At 43.1% G+C, this 23,113-nt stretch overlaps 1 protein-coding gene across 6 annotated transcripts in view; it reads left to right on the top strand.

Annotated features, from left to right (window-relative positions):
- GRIN2B (glutamate ionotropic receptor NMDA type subunit 2B) overlaps positions 1-23,113 on the top strand; it is a 224,926-nt gene that overhangs the window by 85,290 nt on the left and 116,523 nt on the right. For all 6 annotated transcript variants that reach the window (XM_038153482.1, XM_038153478.1, XM_038153480.1 and 3 more), the window contains one exon: positions 1,371-1,969. In XM_038153482.1, coding sequence (XP_038009410.1) covers positions 1,371-1,969 — 599 coding nt within the window. The remainder of the gene's footprint in view (positions 1-1,370; positions 1,970-23,113) is intronic.

The following is a 23,113-nucleotide window of genomic DNA, read 5'->3' as shown; positions in this document are numbered from 1 at the left end:
GAATGGATGATTGATTAACTGCATCCCTGCTGAGAAACAGCTTTACCTGCCAGGCTGTAGGAGACTTAATTTGGTAGAGAGCTGTTCTAAATGTGACTATCTTGAAGTAATGTCTTGAGGCACATTCAGTTTTCACAGGTCTCAAACTCCTAAGTATATCCTTTTGTACCTGTGGTCCAGTTTTCCAGGCTTATTAAAAGAAGGTTGGGCTGTTCTCATTCCTTAAAACAGTGTTTGGGTTTAGAGAACTTTGTTGTTATGATGGGAATCTCTACACATAGAGATACAATTTAATTGTGGTGTTTGTTTTTTTTTAATTTGTGGTTGGGTTTTCTTTTATTATCTAATCCTACTCTATAGAAATCAGGAGGAGTTTGCAATTGCTTTTAAAAGATAGTCGATATATCCCTAAGAGAGCATATTGGCAAATACCTTTTTTCTGTTCCTTTCCTTCATGAATTGGGCAAAAGCAGAGATTTGCATTTTTCTGGATGTCATAATTTGAAAGCCTGGTGTCTGGTGAAATCCCAGGACAGAAGAGATTTACACTATGCCATTGGAGAGCTGAGATCTGTATAAAACTCCTTGGAGTCTTCGAGGTTGTAAAGTGGTACAAGTTCTAATTTTTGCAAAGATTAACTTAGTATGGTTGAAGGATATGAAAGCAATACCAAGAGAAATACTGAGCTGATATTTCTCTAAAACATGGTGTTAACAAACCTCATCATAGTTTAGAAATCTCTGTTTTATTTTAATGTATTTTATGTCATTCTGAGACTGAGCCTTCACAGTTGTACTGAGAAGAACTGTACAGAACTCTGTGCTGCTGTTTGCTTTGAGAGGAGCTAGCAGTAGAGATTGTCATAGCTATTTGTATCCAATGATTTTGTCTACTATTTGTACATTAGTCTGGATACTCAAACCAGAACGACTGTCCCAAAAATCAGTATCAAAACTGCTATGTATCCCGTTTATGCTACATATAAGGTTATGATAATCCTGTGATTAAAGATCTTAATTTCATGAAATATTTTGTACATATTCTGTTTTTCTGTCCTCACTTGTGTACCACTTGTTCTCTGTCTGTTAGAATCAGGCCTAACAGTTGAAACCTTTAAGTAATTTTGGCAACCTGCCTTTAAAAATAAAGCAAGGACAGCTGGTCATAAAAAGGATTTTACTTCCTTCTCACTTGCTTCACTTAAATTTTAAAAAGTTAAAAATCTTTAAGCTCTGGCCAAGATATGAAGTAAGATTCTGACTGTGTGCCTACCCCTTTTTGCTCAATGGATTGGCTAGGAATGCTGTTTATTTCCTTTGACATATTCTTGTTTTCTTTTTTTCTCTCTTCCTCTGACTTCGTATTCTAGGATGAGTCATCCATGTTCTTCCAGTTTGGCCCATCAATAGAACAGCAAGCTTCTGTCATGCTCAACATCATGGAAGAATACGACTGGTACATCTTCTCCATTGTCACTACTTACTTCCCTGGTTACCAGGACTTTGTGAACAAGATCCGCAGTACCATTGAGCACAGCTTTGTGGGTTGGGAACTGGAGGAGGTCCTTCTGTTGGACATGTCCCTGGACGATGGGGACTCAAAGATCCAGAACCAGCTCAAGAAGCTCCAAAGCCCTGTTATCCTCCTCTACTGCACAAAGGAAGAGGCCACCTACATTTTTGAGGTGGCCAACTCCGTGGGTCTGACAGGCTATGGTTACACGTGGATCGTGCCCAGCCTGGTGGCAGGGGATACAGACACAGTGCCATCTGAGTTCCCCACCGGGCTCATCTCTGTCTCATATGATGAATGGGACTACGGTCTTCCTGCCAGAGTAAGGGATGGAATAGCCATAATCACCACGGCTGCTTCTGATATGCTGTCTGAACACAGCTTCATCCCTGAGCCCAAGAGCAGCTGTTACAACACCCAGGAGAAAAGGATTTACCAGTCCAACATGCTCAACAGGTAAGGGGAAGAGCTAGGCCAGCCACACAAAAAGGTGGTCAAAGATGACCTCTGATACCAGAATATTTCTTCTAGGCATGTGGTGCTTTGGGGCAGCAGATGGTGTTGGCCAGAACTGGGCAAGGGGAGGTGAGGTGATGGTGGGACCCATGTTGCTGTGCATCATGAGTGCCAGTGTTGTCACCCTCTTAGAAAGCCTTCATACAACACAGAGGGCAAATCAGCATGAGGAAAAGGAATAACAAAGGCATGGTGCAATAATTTGAGTGTGCCCTTCAATGCAAAAAAATTCGCTTTCATAACAGCACTGAACTTCTTGGGGTGTCTTTGCATGACTGGGTCTGCAGCTCTCCGGTAGGTTCTTGCTGCAAGCAATGGGAATGTTTATGTTGAAGTCTAGAAGGCACCAGCTTCTGTTCCAGGCACTAGCTATATGTGAACAGGTGTCCCTTATAGGTGGTGGCTGTGTAACCTACCTGGAATAGTTTCATGGCAATTGTTGTCTGAACATGTCTTTCTGCTGTCCATTCGCCCTGAAATACAGGGTAGAAGGAAGTGCAAAGAGATGTGGAAAACTAGAGCTGCAAAAAGAGTTAGAGCCATCAACTCTGCTCAGATCCTTCTTCATACTCAAAGCCTTTAAAGACCTTGGATGTCTTAAGAATGTGGTTTACCTCAGAGGAGGGCTTGTGCTGTCACCCTGCTCTTTGGCACTTCACTGGCCGTTGTCTGCTGGGTGTTTTGGGTACCATTCTTTCTTGTGTACCTTATGCAGAAAGCTTAGTACCTTGATTAGTACAGCACATTTTTCAAATTGAAAAGGGTATTTAAACATAGAGAAAAGCTGTTTGAATAAACATCTTCATTTTATCCAAATTCAAATTTTCCTAAGAAACAGTGCTAAGGCATCTCTTTAAGGGCGTAGAGGAAGCTTGCGGTGGAACAACCTCTAGAACAGCACTCTGATTACTAAATGTTCCTTTTTGTCCCAGATGGAGTTTTAGCATGTAGCAAAGCAATCCAGATAATTAGACATGGAATCCAGATGCCCCCTGATCTGCTCAGCTGTCATTGTCCAATGTTTTGCATATGAAATTCTTGGACATGTTAGATCCTTTGTGGTGAGGAGAATCCAGGCAGTAGCCATCAGGCCACACAGAGCTCAATGTCTTTGTTAATTTGTCATGTTGAACCACTGAGTGTGCAAATATGATGGATTGGTTCACATGGTGTGACCTCTCACTGTCAATTTTACTAGGCAGATAGAGGGACAAAAGGACAAGGAGGAAGATTTTTGCTTTGCCTGAACGTTGGGGACTGTGAGAGAACTTTATTCTTTGGCCCAATATATTACCCATATTGCTATTTGTTCTTTGTCTTTATGATCCATTGGCATGTTGCCAGGTCTTATTGCTTTTACTTCATCCTCCCCATGCTGTTTTTTTTTTCTCTATGCAGGCCTTGAAACTACCAAAGGTGCCCAAAGCTTTTATCTCTTTCCTTCCCAGCTAGGCTTAGAAGTAAGGGCTTTTTCTGCTGCTCTTTTGAGTCATCACTGAAATGATTAAGCAGGGAAAATATATATAGTATATACAAAGTAATGAGAAGTAACATTGAGGCAGGCTTTTGTTCTACCTTTCCAAATGAAGAGGGATTCTGGAGGAAGCTCTATTGTGTCTTTTCAGCAGTTATCTAGAAAACAAAACATTCCCTGCTATGTGATGCAGTGTTCTGCAGAGACCTTCTGCTAATGAGTTCTGTTGACACTCTGTTAGCCTATGCATAACATCACACCCATATAGCTGTGCTGCTTCAAGGACCCAACATAATCTCTCTGCACAACACCTCTTTACATTGTTCAGAAGTCACCAGCTCAGAGACTCTTGAGTGTAGATATGCCAGCACTGTTGGGCTGTGTAGATATGCCCTGAAGCCTCGGCACCCCCCATGAAAGCAGTGCCTGTCACTCGTGAAGATCATAGCTTTCTTTTCCCCTTCATGGCCCAAATCATGCTGTTTCTGTTCCCTTGTCTGCTTTGGGTACAGCATTCACAGGAATGAGTGCCAATACGTAGATACACCCTGCTTAGTTTGGGTACTGACATCAGTCTCACTGAGAAGCACAGTCAAATTAATCAGTGCCAGGCTCTGTTCTGCCACTGTGTAGGTAGCTGCAGGCACCTGAGCTAACTCAGAAATAATTATACTTTTGTAGTTACTTGTGAGCACAGTGCAAATATTCGCTTTGCCTGACAAGGTGCTGACCTGTGAGGGGGTTCTGACCTTGCATCCTTTCCCCTCCCCCTGCCCATGTTTCCACACTGTCTGTATTTCCAAGTGAGATAGTTAAAAAGTTTCACTTCAGTGAGTTGAGTGCTTATTTTTTTATTTAAGTCAAATTACTTTCAGGTGCCTTTTGAAGTTTAAAAGCTAGTGGTGTCTGAAATAAGCCATTGCTTTTACAAATCCAAGGGTTCGATAGAAATTGGATGGCTTCAAGCTCAGCCTCGTGCCTGAAGTTTGTGGAGAAGAGGAGGTAGAGGAGAAGCACAAGATGTGGAAGGAGGCAATCATGAAGATGTGAGTTTGCCTCACTGAGCCAAAACCCACAGAGATTAATAGCTGTAATCTGTGTTCATACCTTCAAGTTCCATTGAATTTAGTGAAATTCCCTATGTGCTAAGCTTTGAAACCCTCATTATATGCTTTGTCTGTGTGGGATATTACAGATTCTGCAGACCTGGCTACTTCATCCTTTCCCTAACCCCTTCCACCTATTAGGATCCTATAGTACTTGTGCACTGTGCACACCAGGTAGCAGCAATACCTGCATGTCTGGAACCTGGTTTGGCTCATTTTGGACTGGACTGCGGGTTCTGGAAGGCTAATTTTAGCCTTGCTCTGGACCTAGCAATACTATATTCAGCCATCTGTAACTTAAAGTTCCCCCTCCTATGCCTACACAGAGTAAAGAAATGCATGTATGTGGGCTTGATGTCTGGGGAGACAAAGTGTATGTGTATGTGACCTCAGATAAAGCATCACCATGTAGCTACTCTTTCAGAAACTCTTGCAGCTAATCCAGAGGGGTCCAATTTACTTCAAATCCATAGCTGGGGAGGCAAAGCAATAAAGGAATTTTCTCATTTTATTCTTTGGAGAGTGACACTTCAAACCAAAAAAAATGTGTAATTTAGTTCAGCTGGGGCACACTATACACTGGCTGTGAATTAGTCATTTCCCAAAATCTTCCTTTGAACTCTGACCATTTCTTGCTTTTTTGCCCTTGTCTTTCTAAAAGAGCAGTTGTTCTGAATGCAGCTAAAATCAAATGGTCTTGATCAATGTGGTGCCAGTGGTTGATCTGGGTATATAATGGAGTAAGGAGAAAATGAACTGAATGTTGTTTAGATTCTCTATATCTTTCCTCCTTTTTACCCTGACACTTGTTCATTTTTGCAAGAACTTGTGCAAAAAAAGTTTTATTTGAAGTAGGGCTGTAAGCACAAAAAGAAACAAGACAGACTGTTATCTAAATGCCATTTCTTGACAATGTAGGTGTTTGGTCTGCATCTTCTTGTATCACTAATGGTCGCATAGCAACTGTTTCTGTTTTGAAACTGGTTCTCTTTTGTGTTAGACTGGAACGGCAGAAGTATGATCACGACCGTTGAACATTTTGGATTTTGTCCAGTAAGTGAACCTGCTGATGAGAAACTCCACCAAAGAGCAGTAAAATGATACTTTGAGAGAGTTTTGTTCTACAAGGCTTGTTACTTATCTTTTTGAATGATTTTTGAGGAATTTTTCCTCTAGTGAGGGATTTATCTCAATTTATGCTGATAATAGGCTTAGGTGGTAATTTGGAGTCCAAATATCCAAATGCTGTTTCCCAGTTCAATTACAGTCTTTAATTCTTTGTTCTGTTCGTAATAATTACCTATTCATTTATTCCTTCGTTGTCCCAGAAAAAAATCTGATCTGAATATTTCAGTCTACCAAGTTTATAGTTATCCCAATATCTGGTCTTCTGGGCACCCAGCAAAACCACCGTGTGCTCTGCTTTTTTCTACTGGATGAGGAGATCTCAAAGGTTGGGAAGGAAATGCTCAGATGAGGAGTTCTTACCTCTTGGCCATTCCTAGGAGAGTTGCTAGGCTTCCAGGCATCCTGCAAAGCTCATCTTTTTTCCCTTCACCATGGCTGCTGAGGAGTGAGTGGGCAGAGGTGGATGTGTTTATAGGCAGCCTTCTGCTTATTTCGTTGTTTTAATTGATGGGACAGATTTCCTTGAGCTCTGGATTGGTGCTTCTCATTACATTTTAGAAATGGGAAGAAATAACTAAATGACAGGAGTATTCTTAGGAGTGGAATTCAGAGATGAGTCATGAGAAAAGAATATAATTTCTGGCACATATTTGAGGAATGGAAGCTCAGCTGTTTTGTATGGATATTCACAGTCTTTGGGCTACATAAGCTGTGGTTTTATTGTAGCCTTCAATGAGACCTGGATTCTTTCTCCTTGTTGTCATGGCTGCTTGTGAATGCTGGGCTATAACTAGTAGTTTGTTGTTGTAGGGCTTCTAATGAGTTCTCCACTGATTGGCTTTAATAGTCGCTCATTTAACACCAGGCTGCACACGGCAGATTTCATTTTAATAAAAAGCGCAGTGGAGCATTTGCTTTGGAATTAAAATACAAATGTGGAATTATACCACCTTTGCAAAGAAATACTTTTCGAGGGAAACAAAGTTAGGTTCAATTCTGTACCTCAGATTCTTCAAATAGGAAAACAGCTGGCAAGCTTGCTCAGTGCATTGTTTGGACATGACACTTCCACTCTGGGGGAAGTAACATTCATCTGTAGTTTTACCTTGCCAAACAGATAAGAAATGCAGGAGAACCTTTGAGTGCCAGGCAACTGTTTTTCCTGGAACAACCAGGGCAAGCTCTGTTCTCACATGACTACATTTCCCTAATAGAAACTAGGAATTGCTGGGCCTTAGATACCTCAACAGTGAGTCAGTGAGCAGCGAAAGTTCTTGAAATTGGGTTGTACAAACAAATTGCTTCCCTGGAAACGCAAGACTATATGGGCTGTACATATCCAGAAAAAAAGTGCAGTGCCCTTTCAGAGTATTTTGTCACCCTGCTACCTGTGGGCAGCACCATATTCATAGCACCCTGGACCTGTTTACCCCGGGTCAGTGCCCAGGCAACAACTTTCCTTGTTTCTCTGATCTCCCTCAACCCACCCTCCTGCTCTCTCCTATCTAATAATGGCAGCCATCACCTTCCATGTCAGACACAGGGGACATCGTATGTCATTTGCAGGTATTGCCATGGAGCCACTCTGTGTTGTCTCCTAGTTGAGGGGGTCGCACAATTTCACAGAGTGCAGTAGGGGAGTTGAGGGCAGGAATGGACAATGGACCATTTGCAGTGTTCTTTCTTCATTCACAGGTTTTTCAAGTTACCCTTGTACTAAGAGACAGGAGCCCTGTCTCGCTCAGTTTGACAGGGTTGCATCTACCTGCTTGGCAGCTGGCTGGGAAGCCCTGCTCCAGCCCATGAATCCTGTGGCACTCCAGCTGTGGCAGGCACAGTACTGGGACTTGCTTCTTAATGCTGGGGAGGTGGTGAGAGAAGGTATAAGTGGCATGTTCCCAAGGATGCAGAAATTGCTCTTTTCCAAAACTTGGAGGGTGAAGGAGCATATGTAACTTTTGACCTTTTGAAGCCTTTAGGCCCATGTCTAGTTAGCAGCTCATTATGTTCCCACTGGTTGGTGTGTCCTGCTGCTGTCAGGCTGGTGCAGAGTGGCGGCACGTGGCTTGAGCGCTGCTGACAGATTAGACATCCCTGCTGCTGAAATCTGCTTGTTCCTGTCACTGCTCCAGCAGCAGCTGGAGGCTGGGGCTGGCCTGTACCTCCTGCCTCTGTCAGGGTCTCTCTGCCTCCCTGCATCCCTTGCTGTATGCCATCTCACTCTCTGTGTGTACTGCCATCGCATTTTTCTGTCCCTATCTTGCATCTCCTATTGCATTTCATTTGCCCTGTGTGCACTGCAGTGTGCAGTGCTGGTACTGGGTTTGTCGGCTTGGGGCTACCAGATATTCATGTTGCCTGGTCAGGAGGTGAACAGTTGTGTGCCACCACATCTTGGAGGAAGTGTTGGCTTCTTCTGATTCCTTTTTTTTTCCTGTCACTGGAGAGGAATGCTGAGGGCAGTTTGTAAGATGTTCTTGATGCAAACCTCCCCGCTACAGGTGGGCTGGTGAGGGTGCTGGGTGCAGAAGAGCAGTCTGCATCTGGCTGTCCTCCTGGCTCTGCCCAGCTCTTAATCAGTCCTTCTTGAGCAGTGAGAAGCACAGCTGTCCTACAGTGGAAGGACAAACATCCAACTAACTTGTATGATGGTAGGATAGAGATCCCTGGCTTCTCAGTGGGAGTATATGATAGCGCAGCAAAAATGTTTGTTCCTCAGCAGGCACCACAGGATGCCTTAGTCCTGCATAGCTGGGCTTTGTCAGAGGGGGAGAGTAGGTACTTGCTCAGAGTGGACAGTTGGGTATTTCAGCCTCTTTGCAATTAAAATAGGATCACAGAATCACAAAATATTCTGAGTTGGAAGTGACCCACAAGAATCTTTGAGTCCAACTCTTAAGTGAAAGGCCTGTAAACAGATTGAACCTGCCACCTTGCTGATATTAGCACCTTGCTCTAACCAACTGAGCTAATAGAAGGGTTCAAGCAAAATTATGGGTTTTTGGCAAGGGTTATCTTTTCATTAAAGGTCATACCCTTTCATAAACGCCTCCAAAATCCATGAACTGGGAATGAATTTTGGTATGCACCATCAGTTTCCAGATGGGAAAATGTCCGTGTTCTGCTTCCAGCCCTCTGAGACATCTTCTGCTCTGTAGCCAAGTCCAATTAGTGCTAGTACTGTGGCAACTTCACTTGCTGGTGACAATATGTTTTAATGTGCGCCTTCAGACTGTCTCCACTCCTCATAGAAAGTGAGTCAAAATCCTTCTCTGTGGTGGAGCTTGAAAACCACAAACCCAGTCTGGACCACAGTTTAGCACCAGCTATGCTGTTGCTGATCCTACTCTGATCACAAAATGCATTTAGGGTGATGTGGGCTTGAAAGTGCCTCAGGGAATTTGAGAACCTGCTTTAGCAGCGCAGTGGAGGGAAGATGAGAAATATCTTTTTCCTTCAAGAACTGGATTGATGGGGAAATGGATATTTTCTGGCTTGCACACCTGCACACTGATGGCTGGCCATATGTAGTTTCATCACTGGTGCCTATCAGGAGCATGTGCGTCTTTTTTCCTTTCTTTTAGAAACGTAGGGTTTTTTTTCCCCTCTCTCCTCCCCTCAGACTTAATGTTCTTACTATCTTTCAAGTTTTTAAAAATAGGAACTGCCGCGTTGCTATGGCTCCCTGTGCAGCTCTGGAGCAGCTTTTTCTTCTCTTTGATGCAATTTGGGTTCCCAATTCGGTTTGACAAGTGCTGCTTGCACCTAGTGCTCCCTCCTGGAAGGCGAGGTGGGGAGGATGGACGATGACAGCCTTTGTGTTCACTAAAAAAGGGAAAAAGATTAAGTCAGGTGACCTTTCTTGGAAAAGAGTGGAGGTATTAACCCTGGCGAGTCTGGGATGAGATTTTTAATGTTCTGCAGATTTAACACTGTTCCTGTGGTTTAATTTTCAGTGGGGTGTTCTTTTCCCCTTTCTGTCTTACACACTTGTGTGATGGAGCTGAGCCCTGTCAAACAGCTGCCTGCTCCCCTGCAGAAGCACCTGCTGTTCAGTGGCTTTTGCCATCTATGCTTTGTCAAGAGATTGTGCGTGGTTAAGTGCTTTTCTGAATTGAGGCTTAGAGCACTCCTGACTAGGTGCTGCTGATGAAATTCCTCTCAAAATCATTGCTTGAAGGGTTACTTGAGTCTTGCTTCCACATTTTGGGAAAATGTGGATGTGCATATCTGTGGGGCAGGTGAATACTTATCTGAAAGGGACCCTACTAAAGTTTGCACAGGTAACAGGTTTTACATACCTGTTACCTGTGTAGAATCCAGACCTCCCTCTGCAGTGTACATATCTCTCCACTGGCCTATTTTCAAGTAGCAATAATTTTTAAAGTACATTTTGTTTTACTTAGCAAATTTTGTTTTCATTCACAGTCCAAAGGTGAACATTTTTTTTAAAATCTGAGCAAAAAAATCCCTGTTCATCCAATTTTGAGTTAAGAGAGTGTGAAATGGATGAATTTGTTCTGCTTTCAAATAATTAGCCAGCAGTGGGGTTTCTGTTAGTGTGGACAAATAACTCAAAGCTAGCTTTACTTCAAACTTCAGAAATTGGTTTGCAGTGTTAGACAAGGGATTCCTGCTTTGCTAAGGTTAGAAAATGTGATTTTGAATTGAATATAAACATTTGAGGGTGATGTATGTTACCTTAGCATATTTTTTTGTATTGTACATTCGCTGTGCACTATATTTCTTGAAGTATTTGAACGGAATATAATCTAGAAATTTGGTGTTTAGAATGCTTGAATGTGAGTGAAATAATAACAAAGCAAATAGAAATAGCAGAGACCTGTCAGCTTGTTCAGTACACCCTGCTCTATCATTTCTGCAGTATGTTCTCTCCTGATTCAAGTAATAAAAATGTCCCTACTCAAGCCTGCTAGCATTTTAATATAAAATGAATATTAAAATCTAACCATAGTTGCCCTTGAAATGATCAGTCAGACTGAGTGCTGCCAGCCATCTTCATACAAAGAAAGCTATTTTCTGCCCCTGTGGAGAGATTTCTGATCTTATTACATCACACCAAACAGGTCTCTACGCCATCTTGATTGAATAAAGATGGTAAGGTGATTGGGCCTCCCCTTTGCAGTAATGTACCATGAGAAATGGTGGAAAAACAGCTTTGGTGAACTCAGTGATGGTCTTTGTTAAGGATCTGGAGAGACAGAAGATAATCAGATGAAGAGTTCACCCTCTTGATGGTGTGGTCATGGTGAAAGAGAGCTGCCACAATGGACTGAAAACCTATGAATCTCTGTAACCTGACGGTGGTTAAAAGTGCACAAATGTTGACTCGATGATGACTTTTTTCTTGATTTTTGAAGCTGTATTAAAATGAGATGCAAACGAGTTTTTAGTGTCTTGCCCAGTGTTCTTCCCTGTATTATTAGTGTCACAAATGAAATCATTTTTCAGCAAGATGGCTACCTCCAGTAGCAGTGTCAGCAACTTACACCTATTTATGACAGGCTGTAGCATCTTTTATCTGCAGTTCCAAAGCACTTTACAAAGTAGAAGGGGATGGCTTAATTCACCAAAAAAATGCAGCCATCTCTGGGGTGAAATAGAGCAACTGTTTAACAGAATATAGTATGAAGTAGAGATGAATACTGCACCTCACTGGAGCTGCACGAGGAATTTCAGCTGGCAGAATGAATTTACTCGAGGTGGATTTTTGCCAAGACATTGGGGGTGTTTAATGAGTGCAAGATATTAGCAGCAGTGCCACACATGCCTCTCTTATGCCTGTGTGCAGCAGGCAGCTCCAGAAGTGGTGTCACAAAAGAGGTTAGCAGTTTTTCCAGTGTGCAGACTTCAAGAGCAAATGATATCTAATTTCAGTGACCTCCTTCATCCCCAGAGAATGACATGTTTTGAGCTGATATATCTAGATTTTACATTGATTATGAGCTTATTTCCCCTGGAGACAGCCCTGGGCAGTGGGAGATATCCAGCAAGGCTGCTGTGGTTACCAACAAGTGATAACCAGAACTGGATGGAGAGCAAAAGGGTTGACTGCAATGAAGCTCTGAGGGGTTTTAGCCACATGGGTAATAGGTGTCATATATAACAGATGGTCCTCCCAAAAGGATACTTTTCATTGCTTTCTTCCCCCTTAAAATAATGTGTCACTGACAGATTAGGCCCTGTGAGTGAGTGACAAGAGGTACCTCAAACAGATTGCTGCAAGCAATGCTTTCTACCTTCTTCACAAAGATGCTGATGCTGTCCTTCTGCTTCTGAGTGGTGACGTATGGCATGGTGAGTGCATACAAGTGCTGGTACTTAAGCCACCATAAAATGCTCTTCAGCATCACCAAGGGACTGTGAAGACTTTGAGGTGCAAAATACAGATGCTTACAGCCTCTGAATAAATCTGAACATCTAGCAACTACTCTCCCGTATGCCTAGTGTGTGTTCATGTGAGAAAGCTATTCTGCAGGGGAGCGTGGGATATTGGGCTTTCCAGCATTTGACTTGCCCAGATTCAGGAATTGCAGCAGAACCATTATTTCGGAGTTCTGCATGCTTTGCTGCCCTTGTCTCAGTTTCCTTTTCCTTTCCTTGCAGGCATGTAGCTAAGATAGTGGGAGGCTTTACTTGCAGATCTATTTTGGTTTTAATGTAGCTTTGAGATGGAGAGGGTCTTGCTTTTTGTAAGTGTGAGACTACAGGTCAGATGAATCACAGAATCACAGAATGGCTTGAGTTGGAAGGGGACCTCGAAGATCATCTAGTTCCAAGCTCCCTGCCATGGGCGGGGGCATCTTCAGCTAGACCAGATTGTTCAGAGTCACATCTTACCTGGTTTTGAACACCCCCAGGGGTGAGGCATCCACAGCTTCTCTGGGCAACCTGTTCCAGTGCCTCACTAACCACACAGTAAAGAATTTTTCCCTAATACATAATCTAGACCTACTCTCTTTCAGTTTGAACCCATTCCCCCTTGTCCTGTCAGTACATACTCTTGAAAATAGTTTTGGCTCCTCTTTCCTGTAAGTTCCCTTCAGGTACTGGAAGGCCACAATTAGGTCAACCTAAAGGCTTCTCTTTTCCAGATTGAACAATCCCAATTCTCTCAGCCTTTCCTCACGAAAGAGATGCTCCAACAAGTGCCTTGGAGGTAGCACCAAGCCACAGTTTCTTTGGTGGCTGTGGAAAGATGATAGTTCTGGAAAAGGCTCCAGTTTGACTGTCTAGAGTGAGAAGTTTACTCATTTTACTGATTTGTATTTTTTTCTCCCAGCAATTTTTCATGGAAGGCTCAAGTTTGAACAGATGAAGGCACAAGCTTAGCAGTGCTGTGAAATTGATTTGGAATAGTTTATTATAGTTCCATGAAATTGCTTAACAAGGAAGTTTGGCAGAGTGAGGGAGCCAAATGAGAAAAGCATGGTGCTCGCAACAGTGGATGGCACTGGGAGTACTGTGTAAGCCAGTATGGAGGGTATGTAGGCATTTAGGGGTGGGATTAGCCACAAGGGAGAGGAGAGCTGCCCAAGTGAGAGTTTTCCACCAACTTGCATTGCAGATCAGGCTGGTTTGCACTGCTGCTGGTTTCCTCCCTTTTTGTCACCCTCTTCTGGATCCTCACAAGGCTTGCAGAAGGGGTTCTGCCTCTTGCTGCTCAGCTGCAGCAGCTCAGAAACATTTGTCACAGCCATCAGTTGTCAGTGTGGAAGCAGGTCCCCAGAGAAGGGCACTGATAGAAGGGGAGTGTGGGGATGTGGTGCTGATGAAGGACCACTTGGGGAAATATAAAGCATCACTGAGCTTGGTTTTCGAGCACTCACTGTGAAGGACATGCAGCTGGTTCTGTAAGTGGGAGGGCTGTGAGTGACACTAACTTTCATTCCTCTGTGTGGTTTGGAGCTTGCCTTGGCTTTTCAGATGCCACAGGTCAGAGCAGCTGTAGTACCCAAAACCAGGCAGTTGTATGGATGCTGTGACTTTGGCCATTCTGCTGAAACTGAGCAGTGGGAACTCCTATGCCAGGAAATCCCTGAACCTCCTCTTGTCATCTGGGAAGTCAAGGGAAAGCAGCCATGCAAATTTGTCACACTTAGGACAGAGGCTCGTGATGGAAGTTTCTTTAAGTATCAAAGAAAGCTGTGTGGTAGCACCTAGGGGTCTCATCTGGTGATGGCCGAGTTACAAACAGCCCTTGGTCCGCTCCCCTCACCATTATGAAAGAAAGGAGGAGTTGGGCTGGTCAAGGAGACAAACACTGTTTTGCCTGTGGCTGTTTGCTTAATTACTACACCTCTAAGAGGCTGCTGCACAAGACCATGGGCCTCAGTCAATACTTAGGGTATTGAGTGTGCTGTCAGTATTGCAGTAGCCTGGTGAGGTAGCAAGGAGCAGGCTTGGTACCACCTGGAAGCTGTGGAACAAGTTTTTGTGTAGTGGCACATGCTGGTGGGACTGTGAAAGATGTGGACAAACTGAGAGAGGTCTGTTTTACAAGAATGGCTCTTTGGTAACAACTCACATCTTTACTGATGTAGACCTATGTGAAAAAGCTTATTTTCCTAATCAAGTCCTTATGCCTTGGTTTTGCAATGTCTGTTATATATTTCACCACTAAAAATGCTATTTCGTTTTGTTCCTTCTTCAGGCCAGGAATCCTTTTTTCCCCCCTCCTTTAGTCTTGTCGTGAGGCATGGGAATGGTGGGCTTGTTCTGGCCAGTGGGTGCAAGAGGAAATTTTGCATTATTCAGGATCTGTTCTTCTGCAGTGCTTCTAAAGAAGGATGTAAATGGTGGGTAGTCAAATAGAGGAACAGAGAGGATGGAACAAGTACTTAAACGTTTGAACTAACAATTTTTTACCTTCCTCCTCAATCCACTGATCCTAATGGGTTTCCCACTGTTTGCCTAAGAGAGAGCTGAGAGGGGTTGGGAGTGGGGTGCTTGTGAGCTTGCCAGACCAACCGTAGTCCTTGCTAACTGACATTTTATCCTTCCTTTTTAGCATAATTTTGGGGCAGGCTTGCAGGCTTACATTGTGGAAGGAAAGAACAGGAGGTTGCAGGGGAGGCAATAGCCCATAGGCAAGGCCTATTGCACTGGTGTTTCCATGATTCCATGCTCATGGTGTTTTGCAAACAGCCAGGGATGAGCCCACTGCTCTTGTTATCAGTCATGCCCCCTTTGTGTGTGTCTGTGTCCTTCCATGACTCCCATCTTCCATCTTCTTATCCTTCCCTCAATAGGTGATCCTTTTCTATAGAAATATTAAATCTTAGCTCAAACCAGAAGAACCACCCCATTTTTCCTACCCCCTTTCTTTTCTCTCTTTCATCTTTTCTTCCCATGGAAGTGTTTGAAGTAGCACAAGTTCCCCAGAAAGGCTTTTTTTTTTCTCCCTTTGTGCTTTGGCTCTGTGTCCCTTCTTCATAATATCTTCCCTTTGTTATTTTGTTCTGCCTGCCTCCTCTCTCTGTTTTCTCCCCATCTCTCAAGGCTTCTTCAAGGCTCTCTCTTCATTAATATGTTAATTTCTAGCCCAGGAATGCTTCTTGCAGCTCACTGTTCACCAGGGAGAGCCAGAGGAGAGAGCCAGGAGAGAGAGAAAAAGAAAAAGGACTGAGTCAGTAACTTACAACAGGACAGGACAAGGGGTGTTAGCAAAGGAGAATCTTGCACTGACAGGTGTCATGATGCCAGGAAGAGAAGGATTATCCACAGTTTTAGACTGGATTGGTCTTTGTCTATTGTTTTGACATTTTCAGCTTCTGAAGCTTAATATTAGTAGGAAAAAACCCCTTGAAAACTAAAGAAGCTCTGAACTATTTTTTTTTTCCCAAGTAGTTCCTTTTTGGCAATTACTAAGTTATCTTTCCCTCTGCACTGAATTTTTCTAAGCATCAGGTCCTACTCCCACCCTGATATGGTCTCTTTGTTTCATTTGTCTGCAAATGTCTGATTTGTTGGCTGTATGGTCTTTGCATAAGGCCTTGGGCATATTTTGCAAGATGAACAAAACCATACAGAAATTCTCTGAAGGTAGTTTTACTCCAAAAGAAGTTTTCAGGTGAGAAGTAGGGAATGTTTAAGCTGCTGTTCAGGTAAAGAGGTATGAATAAATATTATAATACTCCAGAAGTTATATAGAAGTGAAAATGTTAGGGAACCTGGGGTTATGAGGAGCATGACAACTGCCATTAGAGACAGGTGTGATGAGTCAAAGTTTTCCTTTCTGCCACCCACCAGTACAGTTACTGCGTGGAAGGTTGCAAAGAAAGAAGAGATGGAGGCAGGCACTTCTGCATCATGGACCCGATCTGGGAAGGATGCAGAGTGCCAACACTATTGCAATTTTGCCCTGAAATTAGGGAACTTCTTTGCTGTTTTATATCTAATGAAGCGAGACCTCTGTCTGTGTTCGTAGTCCTAGGATCGTGATTGCCCAAGCAAATAATTAACAATGCAGCAATGAAAGCTGGTGCCGAGGAACTGGCAGGATGGGTGGCTGGAGGTGAGGAAGCAGTTCTGAGGAAGGGCATGTGGTAAAGGAGAGAGACAGGAAAAGACAAGCTCTGATACAGTGCTGCAAAACTGGTATGAGCTGGAAGCAAAATAACTGGGGAGGAAAACTCAGGGGGACTGCTGCAATATTCTGTGAAGTCCAAGGCCCCCGAGCCAAGAGCCTTTCATATATTATGTACACTCAACTGTGTCAGAAGAATATTATTTAGGTTGCAAAGGCAAGCACTTCAAACAGAAGGAAATGCCAGAATTAAGGCTGCAATCTTAATTTGGCATTCTTGTGTCTATGCATTATAGAGCAGTGGTTTCAGTACTATCTTTCAAGACAGGACCCCTGCCTGCTTCTGTATGCATGATGGGTAATGTTTCCTGACTGAGCAGTGATTCAGTATTTCATTTCCTTCGCCTTGCTTAATGTGTATCTTTAAGCTTCGTATTGTGTCTGCTTTCACAGGCTGCTGAGAATTGAGGATTCTTTGTCTCAAGGTGTTATCTGTGGCACGTTAGGCCAGTATCTCGGTACATCACAAAGTTCATGGATTTTCACCCTACTCCTACGAGATGAGAGGACACAAGCTACCTTATGTAAATCCATTGTATAGGCAGAGAACTGAGGCGCAGCAAGATTAAGGTCAAAAATGTCTATTAATTTTTCATGGCCCATCTGAGACACCTAGAATCTCATTATTCAAAGTACTGATCATTACAGAATGCTTTCAGTGTTCAAAGCAAATTTCTCTTTGTCTTCAGCACAGCAATTCTTCAATTGCCCCCTGCCAAGTCTTACCTAGGACTGAACACTGTTTTTCATTGATTTTTTATTAATGTAGAAATGGAAATTGGGTGACATAGAAGTTATATGGGCTGTTTGTTTATACCCCATATAATTGTTTGTTTTGCAGAAATCATCTTGAACCCAGGAGAAAAGCAAAACACTCTCCAAACCATTTCCCTTTTTTAATTTTAATCTGAATTATTTCTTTCAATATATTTGAGATGAAACACTGGATTTCAAATTCCAATTAGTTTATAACTTCAATATGTATCTTCTTTTCATTTGAAAAAAATGTTTGAAAATGCTCAGATTCAAAGAAGACAGGCTGAATAGATATATTTTTTCTTTCAACAAAGTCAGAACTTTATATGTACTGATCTGCCAAAATTGGGCTCTCAATACAGTACTTATTTTTGTTTGGAATTGCCACCAAACCAAAAAAGGGGCCAGAGGATTTTTCCAGCTTTTGTTAAGCATCCAGAAAATGGGGAACACAGATTTAGAGACTGCTTGTAAAAAATCTGGCTTAAGAGAATTTCCAGATCTCTTCTCCCTTGTGTCCAGTAATAGGATGCGTGTGAATGGTTTGAAGCTGTTCCATGTGAGGTTTAGACTGGGTGTTAGGAAGGTTTGAAAGTTTTCTTCACTGAGAGGGTGGTCAAACACTGGAACAGACTTCTTGGTCATTGCTCCAAGCCTGTTAGTATTTAGGAGGCATTTGGGCTAGATGATTGTTGTAGGTCCCTTTCAACTGAAATAGATTATAACTAATAGAATAGACTAGAATATATTGTAATAATAATGATTGACATAATATTTTGTTCTATTTGTGCCACCATGGCCTTGTGCAGAGGTTGGGACAAATCCAGCCTTGCAGTACACCTTTCAGCTGGCTTAGCAATATGATTTTTCCTGTTTGTCCTAGCCACTCTCAACCTCTCACTTGATTACTGCCCACTTTCCAAAAAGCTAAGTTTGATTACCAAATTAATCTGTCTAGTGCATTCAATGAGATCAGGGTCCTGCAAGAAAAATTGTTGATTCAGGACTGATTCTTAGTCATTATGCAAAATGGGATGCATTCAAATTGGTTAAATAACTATAATGATGAAGTTTTCCCTCTTTTGCAGTGCTTTACTTTTTTTAATGAATAAGCCAGCACTTTGCCAAACTGCATGGTTTAGTGGTCACAAACTTGTTAGCTTTTCTTTCCCACTGCTGATCTCTTTTGTCTTGTCTCCACCAGCTTGCCTTGTCTGTTCTGCCCTTCTGGCTTCTTGTCCCAGTCTGGTTCTTGCCTAGTAAAGTTAGAATCTGTCTTACAGAAAAATAATCTAAGCTCCAGAACCTGGATCTAGAAAAATCCAGCCTCCACTGCTGGACTGTGTCACTTATTTTCATCCATTTCCACTTATCTCACATTCTGACTCCTTGTCCAATCTGTCTTCCCCTTCCCTCAGCTCCAACAAGTCACAGTCTCTTTGTCCAAGTAGTCCAGGTGTCACACCTCCCAGTTCTCTTCTTTTTTAGCCCCTTACTTCTTGCAGTGTCCCAAGTCAGTGTATCCTGATTACCTTCCTGGCTCTTTCCTGCTGATTTGGAATTAGCCAGCCTCCTTTTCCAGCCATCTCTGTGCGCAGTGAGCAGGCACAATCATGGGAAATACAAACCCAACAGAAGTATTCATCCCTCTTCTGCTTCCCCAGTCCACTCATAAGCCTTACTTGAGCCTTAGACTGCAGAAGGCCCAGTCAGGAGAGGAGTTTAAAAATGGTGGGGTTTTTTTGAAAGCTCCAATAATTTTTCTTGAGCAACTGTAAATTGCAGTTTTTCCAACGGCTTATGACCTGTCTAGGTTTTCACAAGTATGGGAAGAATCAGCATGAAATGAATGTTTGCTTTCCTCTCTCATCAAAATTCATGTCCCTTGAAAGCAGAGAACTAGGGGAGCTTTTTATAAAGGTCACTATCTTTTCCCTAATGTTAGTAAAATAGCTTTTTCCTCTTGCCTGTTTTTGGAAAAGAATGCACCATTTTAACTTCAATCTTTGTCAAATATCAGACATGACATGAACATCTGATATGGAAAATGTCACTCTTAAAGATAAAATTTGGCATTGCTAGAGGAATCTACAAGGAAGGCTTTACCTTGGGAAGAAGAGACAGCTTGAAGAGATGGTGATACCAGCTCCAGCAATGCAAATGTCTCCTCTATCTGTGGGCTTCCTGGAACATTTTTAGGAGGTCAAGGTAGATCTGCTCACTGGCTGAATGTGTTCTTGTAGGGTCTTAAACCTAGGTCTCAGTCAGCAAGCAGAGAAACTAATTGGTTTTTTTTCAGTTTCAACTGAAAATGATATTTCTTTAAAAAAGAGGAAAAGTGTCTACCCCAGGCTTTTAGCACCTTTAATGTTCATTTAAAAACAAATGTCACACAATGAAAGAAGATCGGTACCAGTCCCCAGCATGGAAGTAAAACCAACCATCCAAACAGTTAGAAAAAACAAGTATAAGAGTGGAAAAAAATCCAGTCCTCCACAGGCTGTCCTTTTTTTATTTCTTCTCTCCCTCCCTCCTTGCTGCAGCCATGGGTGTTCAGCTACAGTGCTGTATTTTGCAGTCCTGCCTTCACCAAAACACATTAACTCCTGCAGCTCATGAATCATCCCCAAACATGGGAAGCCTTAGTGGGAAGAAAGCAGTGCCAGAGATACTGTGTTTTCTCAGTTTTTTGTAGAATGTTTCTAGGAGCCAAGTGGCACGTTGAGGTTACAGGCTCCAGATGAGAGCTCTGGCTGAGAGCTACAGAGTGTGGCAGACTGGAAGAGGCAAGTTTGGGGCCAGAATGTTGGGAGAGATTTGACAAAGATTTGGCCAAGCATCTCCTGACACTTGATGCATCCTCCCTTGGTCTCTTCTTGGAAAAAACATAGTGAAAAATACTACTTCTTTGTACTCCATGAAAGGCATTCTAAGTTCTGGGAAGAGATTTCAGAGTAGGTGGTGCAGCCTTGAACCTCACCACTAGCCCTAGCTAAATATTAATAGAATCAACGTATCATTAAGGTTGGAAAAGACCTCAGAGATCATTGAGTCTAGTCATTAACCCAGCACTGCCAGGTCCACCAGTAAACCATGTCCTTAGTGCCACATCTACACATCTTTTCAATACTTTCAGGGAGAATGGCTCAACCATTTCTCTGGGCAGCCTGTTCCAGTGCTTGACAACCCTTTCAGTGAAGAAATTTTCCCTTATATTCAATCTAAACCTTCTGTGGCACAACCTGAGGCCATTTTCTCTCATCCTATTATAGCCAATTAACGGCAATGGTGTGGGACTTATGAGAGGAACAAGGTATCTCAGTCTGGTTCAGTGCTGATATCATCCCTCTCCTGAGGCCGTTCTCAGATAGTTCTTGTGAATTGTCCACAGCAGAAGGGATGAGGGTTTGAGTGGGGCTGAATTATGAACTGCCTTCTTGTGGCAGGTAAGTGATACTTCCTGGCTGACATTCAGTAGACAGAGGAGGTAACTTGCCTGGCTGATGTCCACTTTATATCTTTCTCAGGGATAAATAAAAGTCTCCACAGTTGTTATGATCCCTCCTCACATGAGCCTGAAATGCGCTGAGTATAAATTGAAAAAAAGAGGAAACAGGAAAAAACACCAGCATCGCAAATGATGTGCAAGAGGGCTGCTGCCTGTGGCACTTCATGTATTCAATTTCAGTGTGCTGTATTTACTTCTGTTTCCCTTCTGAAAAGACAGCCTCCAGGCACTTCCCTAAATGGATTGAAAGGTTTGTCTGGTTTTAATGATGCTTCTGAAAGAGCTTGTGTGTTATTCCTCCACTCAAATACTTCAGAGACTTAGCAATGCCTCTTGGTAAATCAGAACATTATGAATACCTTGGCATTTAGGGGGTAGGCAATTATCTGTTCTGGGACTGCTTTAGAAGGAGTGACTGGGGTTAATAAGCTAATGTTTTCTAGGAGAGGGTACCCTAATCTAGGAGAGTATGGGAACAATCAGTGGATTAATTAAGATGTGTGAAATGGCAAGGCATGAACATTTAGCTTTATCCTATGATTTATTCCTATGATTATAGGAATTGGAAGCACAGTTTCAGTCTCAGGTGGGATGCTGTGCCAGCGCTGCCCAGCAGTAGCCAAAAATCTGGTGTGTTACCAACTCCTTTCTAGGTACCAATGCAAAGCACAGCACAGTGAAGGCTGTTGTGGGAAAATGACTCCATCTCAGCCAGACCCAATACAAAGCTCTATCCTTAATTATCATGGTAGAAATCTGTAATATCAGTGTGTTGAAGAGTGCCACAGAAGAACTGAGCAGCAGAGAAAAACTAAATAGAGTCACAGGGATTTACCTACATAGCTGAGATAAGGTCTGCCTTAGGCTTTGGCAGCAGAGAGGGGAACTCAGTGATCTGAGTGTGAAAGGATGTAGTTCTGCTTCCTCAGCATGATAGTCATGAGCCAGCATCCATGGGAAAAAAAAATAGGAGCAGGTTGTTTTTTTTCTGCTTGCATTCCCAAGTAGCCTCAGCTACATATCAGTGATGAAGGATGGGAGAGCTTGGGGGAGAAAAAATTGATTTGGTCCCAATGGCTGGTATTATTTGTGCACACAAATTGCTTGTATCAGGGAAGAAGTTCTACTTGGTACTTCTGTGACTTCAAGGAACAACTGTTCTAGGGGTGGCAGCTATATTTCATTACCAGTACAGTTGCATCTACCCTTAGCCAGGTTGGGGCTGGCACTATAGCCTGCAGTGATGACACTGTTAGATGCCACAGATTCAGACTTCAAAGACTCATAGAATCATAGCCTCACTAAGGTTGGAAAAGACCTCTGAAATCATTGAGTGCAATCATCTAAACTGTCAGGTCTACCACTAAACCGTGACCGTAAGTGCCACATTGCCATCTACCTCCAGGGATGGTGACACCACCACCTCTCTGGGCAGCCTGTTTGCTGGCTCAACTTGAAGCCATTTCCTCTTGTTCTATCTCTTGTTACCGGGGAGAAGAAACTGACACCCTGACACCTGTCTATGACTTCCTTCCAGAACAATAAGATCCCCCCTCAGCCTCCTTTTCTCTAGAGCCTCCTTTTCTCTAGGCTAGACACCCCCAGCTCCCTGGGGAGGGTGTAGCCTGGTGGCACCATGGGAAAGGGGCTCCTCTGTCCAGGATCTTGGGGGTGCTCACTGGGCTTGGTTGAGGTATCTTTTCATAGATAGGTTTCCTTGCCTTGAAGACAGGTTTCACTTTCTGTGCAAATTGACTATCACGCACCGATAATTTTTTGCACCTTTTTGGAAATGGGTTAGAGGGCTTTAGAAGGCTTGGGTGGTTTTGATCCCCCCTTACAGTCCATAGCTGCTTCTTGGCCTCATTCCCACCCTTACTGTGTACTGTATTATCTCCAGGAAGTACAAATATGTTTGCCTTGGAAAAGTGCTGCCCTACTACCTCATGGCCCCTTCTCCAGCCACACTTTTCTTCTGTTCTTTTCCACACCGTATTACTACAACAATCCTTTATTAGCTTCACAGCCAGGGGCTGCGGGGGTGCTGTGCAGGTTCAGGGCCAGCTGCTGTCCTGGGGACTCAGCCGATGCAGGCAGTGGGGTGTGATGCAGGGGCACTGGAATGTCATGTGCAGAGCCCTGAGCCACCTCCTGAAGAGGGAGGGCTGTTGCACGTGTACACCTGTAGGTGAGGGCTTGATTGCAAACACTCAAACATCTGCCTGTCTCATGCCAGCAAGCTGTCCTCCCAGCAAGTGGCCCCTCTGACAGACTCCATTTCCTGTAAATCCCTCTTCACATATTCTCCAATTTGGTAAAAGCATTCTCCCTCTGACTCCGTGCCCGTGCCTCTGGCAGATCCACATGATTGGCTGGGGCTGCGGGTGTGTGTATGGTTGAAGGTCTGAGTGTTCTGCCCATGCAGAGTATTTTTTTATGATATAAAATTACTTGTGAAAAAGTGATTTAGAGAATTTCTTCTATATCAGTATATATGACATCT

This window comes from Motacilla alba, chromosome 1A (genome assembly GCF_015832195.1).
Source record: "Motacilla alba alba isolate MOTALB_02 chromosome 1A, Motacilla_alba_V1.0_pri, whole genome shotgun sequence".
Lineage (NCBI taxonomy): Eukaryota > Metazoa > Chordata > Aves > Passeriformes > Motacillidae > Motacilla > Motacilla alba.
The sequence above is the reverse complement of the archived record's forward strand: the minus strand, read 5'-3'. Positions and strand labels throughout refer to the sequence as shown.